The following is a 10,097-nucleotide window of genomic DNA, read 5'->3' on the forward strand; positions in this document are numbered from 1 at the left end:
TAAAAAATAAATGTATTTTTCATCATCATATACTGTTTTTGTCACTCGAATGAATTTTATTATTATTTCAAGGTTCTTCACATACATACACCTTAAGAGATATCAAGTAGGCGTAACATGTTCTCAAAAAATTAGGGTTGATACGCAGAAGAATTTTGAGTCAGAGATTTTGCTGGTTTTGGCACGCACTCACAAAAAGGTTGCCCACCCCTGATGTAGGCTTTGTGAGCTGCGTGGTCTCTGTGCTGCCGCAGTGCAAAAGCAGCCACGGACACCAGGGACACCACGCCAGTGCACGGAGTGGCTGGGCTCCAGAACTCAGATCGGGTGAGCAATGGATTTGGCCCAGGGACCTTGGGCTGCTGACCCCCTTATCTACAGCTTGTCTGCCCACAGGGATGTAAAACACACAGGACTCACCTGATTTCCTCAGTAACCTATGGAATTCCAACATCAGTGTATGAGACGGTACAATCTGATACAAAATCTGGAAGAAAGGATAATCTTGTGATATTTGCACATTCAAAAGGCATTTCTCAAATGTCAGCTTACTTTTCAAATAAAGTTCTTACTCTCGAATAGCCCTTTAGTGAATGAATCACGGATTTAACAGATACTTAGCTTTTACACAGTTTCAATTCGGGTATAGAGAGGATTCTCTGTAAAGCTATTGTTTAAAAATCACTGATAATAACTAGATAATCAGAGGTACAGATGGAGACTTTTTATTTTCTCCTTATACATTTTCTATACTATTTACCACACTTAAAAATTCAATTTCTTTTCAGAAGTCAAAACTGAGAGAAAAAAAATAAAGGAAAAAATCTATTTCACACAGGCCCAGCCAGTGTGACTCAGTGGTTGAGTGTCGACCCATGAACCATGAGGTTCCCGGTTCGATTCCCGGTTGGCGTACATGCCCGAGATGCAGGCTCGATCCCCAGTAGAGGGTGTGCAGGAGGCAGCTGATCGATGTCTCTCCCACCGACGTTTCTATCTTTCTATCCCTCTCCCTCCCTCTCTCTCTAAAAACCAATTAAAAATCTTTTTTTAAAAAATCTATACCTTAAGCACACTTATCAGTTTCTCTCTTGGTGCCTTCTCCCTCTTCAGAAAGTTGTATAAGTAGACGTGCGCGTTCGGATTGGATGGGAACTTTTCGTCGTAGGCATAATTAGTGAGGACCTCTCGGGCCCCATCTTGATCCCCATAGAATTCCAGCATCTACATAAAAAAAACACACAGTATCTTAGCTAAATTCTGTCAGACAGTTACATGAAAGATAATGCACAAGTTAATGATGGGCACAAAAACGTCATAAAACTGAAAAAGAGCATTTGCTGTGGGGTATGGTGGTCACGCCCGTTTCTGCTCTCCGCAGCATGTTACAGCCTCTGGGGAGGGCAGAGGTCGCTTACAACAAAGGCCTGCTGGTTTCCCACTGTATCCTTATCCTATTTGTTACTGAAAAACGCAACAACTTCACATAAGAACTGTTCCTATAAGAAATGAAGCGCTTACAGCAGAGCACTCTAGGCTGGAAAGAGAACACAGGACGTCACTCGCCTCGGTGCCCTACGTAACGTCAGCCACAGAAGGGGTGCGTGGGAAGTACAGTCCCTTTCATCCCACTCCAACGTTACCCGGAAACTTCCAGGCTCACCAGCATCCGGCCTCAGAGATGCTCTTCTGACAACACAATGACCACTTAGCACTCAGGAAGCATTCACAAAGCCAATTAGTGTGAGGGTTTATTCAGTGCCTCGGGCCAAGGCCCCCTGTCCTTCCGTCATGACTCTGGGGTGACAGCCGTTATTCTTCACCCGATATATCGTGACCTAATTTCAGATTTCTGTCCCCTTCCATTCTACAACCCATCGAGTCATAAAAGATCTTTCTGCTTTTCTTTTAAGCTCGATAAGAATAATATGGAGTTGACATTTACAACTATATTGTGATTTATTTTATAAATACATGGCCATGACATGTTATCCAGCGGTAAACACATACAAAGGTAGCATTTACAGTATACTAGTAAAATAAACAAAAAATGTTCAGACCAAAAAGAGAGACTTTTTTTTAACAATTTCTAAATATTCGTTTCCTTCTGATCAGTAGAGGTTAGGCTTATAGTAAAAAGGAAACTGATAAAATGTTATGAAAAGTCTACTTACCTCTACATAGCTCTTCACAAAAGGGTCCCAAACTCCAGGCGTCTGAATCAATGCAGAGAAGTTGGTGGACGTCTTCCAGCTGTGCTTGAACATGTTCTGAGATGCTGTGCTGTAAGCATAGTCATCCTCATCTAATCAAAGATCACAGACTTTTAAGAATCACTCAGAATTGACTGCAGAATCAGCAATCAGTAACTACCCACAAGAAAAGCTCAGGCCCTGACGGCTTCGCTGGTGAATTCAAACGTTGAAAGGATAAGACTGATTCTTCACAAACTCTTCCCCCCGCAAAAAAAGAACAGAGGGAACACTTCCCAGCTCACTCTATGAGGCCAGTATTACCCTCAGACCAAAAGCAGACAAGGACAACGCAAGAACATGAGGGACCAGTCTTTCTAGAAACACAGATGCAAATATCCTCAACAGAATACTAGCAAATTAAAATCAGGACAGTGGTTTTCTCAAGGCAATGGAAGGAGAGGCAGAGGGACGGGACTTCATGGTGACAGCAATGCTGTGCCCCTTAACCTGGGTGGCAGGTACATGAATGTTTGTTTTGTAATTATTCATTCTACCACACATTTGTTTCATACGTTTTTTTTTCTGTCTATATCCCTTCCATTCTATATCCCATTGAGTCATACAGCAGGTCCTCAAATAATATCTTGCGTTCAACATCATTTCGTTATACTGTTGATGACATGCCACAGGAACTTGACTCCTGTTTATAGCAATCAGCCTGTGGTAAAACTGGTTTTATCACATGTCATTTCACTTATTAAAGTCACAGAACCTATCAACGATGTTAAGTGAGCACTTACTGTATGTTATATTTCACAACCTTAAATGTTTAAAAGAAAGTTAGTCTTTCAAAGGCAACAACTAACAGACAACCAAAATACTTTTTGGTACCAGTGCTACATTTTAACCAAAAAACTAACTCATCCCCCCAAAAAAGAGGGATTGGTATTCTCTCCCCAGTAGATCAACTGAATAAATATCAATATGGACTTGGAAACGAGGTGATAAGAGGAAAGCAGGTAAGAAATGGTATAGAAAACTTTTTTAAAAAATTGATTTCAGAAAGGGAGGGAGAAGGAGAGAGAATCATCGATCGGCTGCCTCTTGCACGCCTCCCACTGGAGATCAAGCCCGCAACCACTGAGCCACACCGGCTGGGCTAGAAAAACATTTTAAAGCCAAAAGGCAGATCCCTGAGTAAGTCTACATTGGGTGTGAACTTCCTGTGGAAGGGGGTTCCCAGTTGCCAAGTGCATGAAATCCAACGAAGGCAGGCCACCGCAGCAGCGAGGGATGGTTCCGTGCTATATTCTTAGGAGCTTGGTTATACAGAACTAGCCATAGGTTTTTTCCTATTAAATAGATATTGGAGGCTGGAAGAAACGTAAAGAGCTCCACGTGTCATCCCATCTTCCTCTCCTGTTGCTACAGAACAACGAACAGGTCAGCTGTAGGAAGGGCCCGGACCATCTGTCCGTGGGGGAGATGGTGTCAATGCCAGGTTCCAACGGCTTCTGTCATCAAATATTTGCTTCAGTTCTACCTAACCACGTGTAAGAAAGTAAATATTGAACTGAAAACTTTCCTAATCAACATCAGCAAGCCTGTTTTTTTAAAAAAAAAAAATATCGCAGCGGGCATTGTAGCGAGGTGAACTGAAGAAACAGCAGACAGACACGGGACCTCGAAAGACGTGACTGGTGCAGACAGGGAGATACAACAGAAAACACACAGGGAAAAGCTTAGAGCAATTACAAAGCAAGAGGCGAAGAGTCCAATAACACAGGCTGCACAGGAGGCTGATCTATCGGGTTCAAGTGTAAGGATAAGGGGTCTACTGAGTCTTGATGGGCGGAGGGCATTCTGGGTAAGGGGATGGCATGAAGACCACACAAGATTATCACGATGAAGACCATGCCTCAGAAGGGTCTTGGGAGAGGTTGGAAGTAGGAAGAGGGAAGGGAATTCTGAGGTTAGTAAAATCACACGACCAGAGACCAAGGAAATACTACTTATCTCATAAGCATAATAAGAAAACACTGCTTACCACACACGACGCGATAAATACCAAGACGGAGATTTGGATAGAAAACAAGAACCCCTACACGTGCCTTTCCTTCCATTGTCTTGAGAAAACCACTGTCCTGATTTTAATTTGGATTAAAAAGGGGTTAATCCCCAAAAAAAGCTACAGAGAAAAACTAAACAAGAGAAAGGAAATGAAGACAGCCTATAGCTTTAAAGAACACAGATGCGGCGCTAGCACGGGATACCATCACCAGTAAAAAGCAAGAGAAAGGGAACTCAGTTTGAGATGGACACATGGTCAGTTTCTGGTATGATCCAGAGAACTGTCTGTGCCCAGCTGGCGTGGCTCAGTGGTTGAATGTAGACCCATGAACCAGGAGGTCAGTGTGATTCCCGGTCAGGGCACATGCCCGGGTTGTGGGCTCCATCCCCAGTAGGGGCATGCAGAAGGCAGCCAATGAATAATTCTCTCTCATATTGATGTTTCTATCTCTCTCGCCCTCCCTTCCTCTCTCTGAAATGAGTAAAAACATATTGGGGGAAAAAAAAAAGAAAATGGTCTGTTATGACCTTTGTACAGAGATGAAACAACTTTATCTTGCTCTATTCTTTAAACCAGGGGTCCTCAAACTACAGCCCGCGGGCCACATGCGGCCCGCCAAAAACATTTATCCAGCCCGCTAGGTGTTTTTGCCGCTTCTGTGTGCATAGTAATTTGTTCATAGTTTTTTTTTAAACTATAATCCGGCCCTCCAACGGTCTGAGGGACAGTGAACTGGCCCCCTGTTTAAAAAGTTTGAGGACCCCTGCTTTAAACATAGTATTCTGAGAAACAACATTATAAAACACACTAAACCCCATTCTAAACCCACAAGAAGAAACATTTATGATATGCAAAGAAAATGATCACCTTTCCTGGAAATCATATTTAAAAACAGCAATGAATCTAAAACGGTCATAAACTTAATTTATGAATCATCTAAGTTTTGTCTGAAAAGGCTTTTGATACATCGATATATAAAAGATGATGGAGAATTTTACATCCATAGAAACATCTGCTCTCTGTAACATCTGGATAAAGGTCGGCTGGGAGGTCGGGGATTCGATTTACTCCTTAAGGTCCCTGTGTCCCTCTGATCCAGTCTAATCCCCCAACAGTTCACTTGTACCCACTCACCAAGCTCGGACAGTTCCTTCTTCTTTTTAGACCAAGTGTAATATTGCAGGAGCCCTTTATAGGCCTGAACGAGGTTGATTAACGCCTCCTGGGAAGACGACTTTTCACCGTATCTCCACGTCTCCGCCTGGCTGAGATTTCTGCTGGCGTCGTCGAACATCCCGTGATGCAGAAGGTACAACGCGTGTTGCAAGGAGATCTGCAACCATAACGAGAACATGCGCCATGACCTGTTGGGTGCTTAGAACACCGTTCTCCAGAAAGCTCAGTAAATATAGGACGTATGTTGGGCCGAGATCTTGGCAGGACACACATGATGTAACAACACTGTCCCCGTCATCCAAAATTTCCATCTAGCAAAGAGGGAAGAGGTGTGGAGCAGCACGAGGTGGGTGAGAGTAAAATGATGTCAGCTTACAAAGAGAGGACCGCGCGATCTAGGGAAAGAGCCTGTGCCCTGGGGACAGACAGTCCTGGCTCAGATGCTGCCCCAAAGCTGCCTCAACAGAGAGGAGCCTGGTGGTTGCCAAGGGCTGAGGGTGGAGGAGGCGGGAAGATGTTGGTCAAAGGGCACACATTTTCAGTTATGAGATGAGTAAGTTCCGGGGACCTAATATACAGTACGGTAACTAGAGTTAATAACGCGGAATTGTATGCTCGAATGTTCCCGGGAGGGTAGAGCTTTAATGTTCTCACTATAACAACAACACAACGGTAATTATGTGAGAGGAAGGAGGTGCGAGCTCACCTTATTCTGGTAACTCTTTCATGATGCGTTTGTGGATCAAATCATCACACTGTACGCATTAAACCTACACAGTGATATATGCCAATTATATCTCCATAAAGCTGGGGGGAAAACGTTTTCACATATGCAAACTCCCAATTTGTTTAGTTCAATCCTTTTCCAAAAGTGCCGATTGCTAGAGAGCTCAAGCGACTTGAGCAAAGGATGAGAAGGTGGCCCCTCAGAGGGCTGGTCTGGGCAGCTCGAGACATAGAACAAGCAGGTATTTTACCTCAGAGGTCAAGGTAGGCGACAGGAAACGGAGAAGTAAATGGTTCTCACAGCACCGCTTCCTTTCAGCTTCTTATTTATCCAGGTCCCTAACACTCTGTCTAGGCCAGTGATGGCGAACCTTTTGAGCTCGGCGTGTCAGCATTTTGAAAAACCCTAACTTAACTCTGGTGCTGTGTCACATATAGAAATTTTTTGATCTTTGCAACCATAGTAAAACAAAGACTTATATTTTTGATATTTATTTTATATATTTAAATGCCATTTAACAAAGAAAAATCAACCACAAAAATGAGTTCACGTGTCACCTCTGACATGCGTGTCATAGGTTCGCCATCACTGGTCTAGGCCTTTACCTGACTACTTATCTCACTGCTGAGACCAGCTGTTTTGTTGAAATGAACACTGCAAAGGTAAATTCACAAAGCCCACATTCTTACCGTTAAGTAATTCATGACGCCAATATTTTTCATCCTGTCTGCAAAGGTATTAAAAGTCTCCACGCTGCTTTTGGGGTGATAATAGAGAATTTCACTTCCGAGTTTCCAAATAATCTGTCAAAACAGAAATTACTAACAAAAATGTAAAATCTTTGCCTTAACCAATATCTGCCTAGAAAAACTATTTTTTTCTGATTATTTCATTCAAAAGCAGCCTATAATTTCTTTTCCTAGATACCACCTCCATCAATATTTCACTACACATCACCCAGTGAAACTACTATTGTATCACATGTGATTAAAACTTTCCCACCGATTAAAATACCAGGTAACTATGATAGTGCCATTTTTAAATTAGTCGACTAAAGAAGGCAGGCAGTTGAGATATGCACTGAAGATAACATTTTTAACTAATACAGGAGAAAAACCAAATGAGAGCAATGGACTGGATACTTTCTGAGATCCCAGCGAGCTTTCTAAATACTGACTATATGTAACCTACACATTCTTAAATTTAGGACTCAAATTTAAGAATGTGTATCAGCTACGGACAGATTTTAATAGAATATATGTTCTCCCCAGAGCACCGCCATGCTGCTGACAGAACTTGGAGCTCTTCGTTTCCCATGGGCGTGAATCTCTGTTTCTCTTACCCCACTTTAAAGTAATTCAGTAACATTGACCTGAAAGTAAACTTAGGTGAATTTTAAATCCGTTATTTCTATAAACATACAGACTGGTGGTTTGGTGTAACCGTAAAACGCATCTTCCCAGCTTAGAGAGGTCAAGATCTCATTTGCAGAATGCCAGACTGGAGTATTTCGGAGCCTAAAGAGAACGTGGAGACTACCTATCACAGTGGACTTCAACCTGGTTGTACACAAGACTACCCGTTAAAAATACACACTGCAGCCCTGACCGGTTTGGCTCAGTGGATAGAGCACCGGCCTGCGGACTCAAGGGTCCCAGGTTCGATTCCGGTCAAGGGCATGTACCTTGGTTGCGGGCACATCCCCAGTAGGGAGTGTGCAGGAGGCAGCTGATCGATGTTTCTCTCTCATTGATGTTTCTAACTCTCTATCCCTCCCCCTTCCTCTCTGTAAAAAATCAATAAAATAAAATAAATAAATAAAAATAAACACTGCAGGGACTCAGACTCTGATTCAGACCTGGCACGGAGCCCCGGAATCTGCGTGTCCAACGAAAGCCCTAGACCAGTGGTTCTCAACCTTCTGGCCCTTTAAATACAGTTCCTCATGTTGTGACCCAACCATAACATTATTTTCGTTGCTACTTCATCACTGTAATGTTGCTACTGTTATGAATCGTCATGTAAATATCTGATATGCAGGATGGTCTTAGGCGACCCCTGTGAAAGGGTCCTTCGACCGCCAAAGGGGTCGCGACCCACAGGTTGAGAACCGCTGTCCCAGACGATTCCAATAGAGCCAAATAAGCGCCTAGAAACCCCTGATCCAAGCCCCTCACTTCACAAAACAAACTGGACAAAAAGAGCCTATGACTTGCCCAGTGATTTAAAGGTGCATGAAACGTTAGTCCATAAACGGAATTTTCAATCAATGGGAAAACTTTTTCTTTCGGATTGTTTTTGGCTCTATTAGATATCTAACTCATACACTGGTTACTGTAACCTGGCCGGCGTGGCGCAGTGGTTGAGCAACATCGACCTATGAACCAGGAGGTCAAGGTTCGATTCCCGGTCAGGGCACATGCCCAGGTTCCACGCTCAATCCCCAGTATGGGGCATGAAGGAGGAAGCTGATTGGTGATTCTCGCTCATCATTGATGTTTCTCTCTATCTCTCTCTTCCTCTCCCTTCCTCTCTGAAATCAATAAAAATATATTTTTAAAAAAATAAATAAAAGCTATTTGAGATTTCCAGGTGAAATTATTTCGGACAAACTGTTTTTTACTGAACAAATTTAACTGTATATGCAAAGCACCATTCCAGAGCCCTGCCCTACTGGACATTACATTCTACTGTAGAGAGACAGACAAGAACCAAGAAACATAGTAATTAAATTGGCAAAAACTATGGGAAACAAATGGAGTGGGATAAGGGGACCCGAGGGACAGCTGGAAGGTGGACAGGGGTGTACAGCGGCAACTGTAGCCACGTTGGGCCCCGTTGAAAATGTGCCTCGGCCCTGGCCAGTTTGGCTCACTGGATAGAGCATCGGCCTGCGGACTGAAGAGTCCCAGGTTCGATTCCGATCAAGGGCATGTACCTTGGTTGCAGGCACATCCCCAGTAGGGGGTGTGCAGGAGGCAGCTGATCGATGTTTCTCTCTCATCGATGTTTCTAACTCTCTATCCTTCTCCCTTCCTCTCTGTAAAAAATTAATAAAATATATTTTTAAAAAAAAGAAAATGTGCCTCGGAGGGGAGCAGCTAGAGTGAGTCCTGAAGACCTTTCCAGGTGAAGGAAACAGCTAAGGCAAAGGCAACCAGGCAAGTAAGAGCCTGTCCGAGTAAGAGAAGGAAGGCGGTGAGGATGCAGAGGAAAAAACAAGGAGAGTGACAGATGAGGTCAGAGAGGTCGGGGGGGTGGGGGCAGAGGGAAGACATGTAGCACACGCAGGCATCAGGAGGACGCTGGCTTCTACGTGCAGTGACATGGGAAGCCACCGGGTCTTCCGCAGGATCATGTTTTAAAAGGATCACGCTGAGGCCACATGTTCATTAGTCACAGAACTTGGGAGCAAATCAAAACCACCATGAGATGTCACCTTCACAACCACTAGGACAGCTGTACTCAAAAGACAGACAATAACAAGTGTTGGCAAGGATGTGGGAACCTGGAGCCCTCCCACACCGCTGGTGGGAGGGTCAAATGGTGTCATCGCTCTGGCAAGCAGTCTGCTAGGTCCTCAAGAGATTAAACCGCTCCCATGCGACCCAGCGATTCCGCTCCTGGGTACATACCCAAACAGCCCGACCACAACCTGTACGGAGTGTCCAGCAGCCTTATTCACAATAACCACAAAGTGGAAAGAATCCACATGTCCAACAACTGACGAATGGACACATGAAATGAGCTATGATCTATATAATGGAACACTGCTTTGCAATAAGAAAAAGGAATGACGTACTAATACACGCTACAATACGGGCAAACCTTGACAACATCATGTACAGTGAAAGAAGTCACTCACAGAGGCCACACATTATATGGTTCCACTTACATGAAATCTCCAGAATAGAAAGTCCTAGATTAG

At 43.7% G+C, this 10,097-nt stretch overlaps 1 protein-coding gene across 6 annotated transcripts in view; it reads right to left on the reverse strand.

The window, feature by feature from the left end:
- TAF1A (TATA box binding protein (TBP)-associated factor, RNA polymerase I, A, 48kDa) overlaps positions 1–10,097 on the reverse strand; it is a 24,354-nt gene that overhangs the window by 9,219 nt on the left and 5,038 nt on the right. For all 6 annotated transcript variants that reach the window (XM_005866504.2, XM_014539925.1, XM_014539923.1 and 3 more), the window contains exons 4-8: positions 6,859–6,972; positions 5,401–5,599; positions 2,175–2,305; positions 1,066–1,224; positions 421–487 (exon numbers count right to left, since the gene is read on the reverse strand). In XM_005866504.2, the coding sequence (XP_005866566.1) occupies positions 421–487; positions 1,066–1,224; positions 2,175–2,305; positions 5,401–5,599; positions 6,859–6,972 (670 nt within the window). The remainder of the gene's footprint in view (positions 1–420; positions 488–1,065; positions 1,225–2,174; positions 2,306–5,400; positions 5,600–6,858; positions 6,973–10,097) is intronic.

Source organism: Myotis brandtii, unplaced genomic scaffold, assembly GCF_000412655.1.
Source record: "Myotis brandtii unplaced genomic scaffold, ASM41265v1 scaffold231, whole genome shotgun sequence".
Classification (NCBI taxonomy): Eukaryota; Metazoa; Chordata; class Mammalia; order Chiroptera; family Vespertilionidae; genus Myotis; species Myotis brandtii.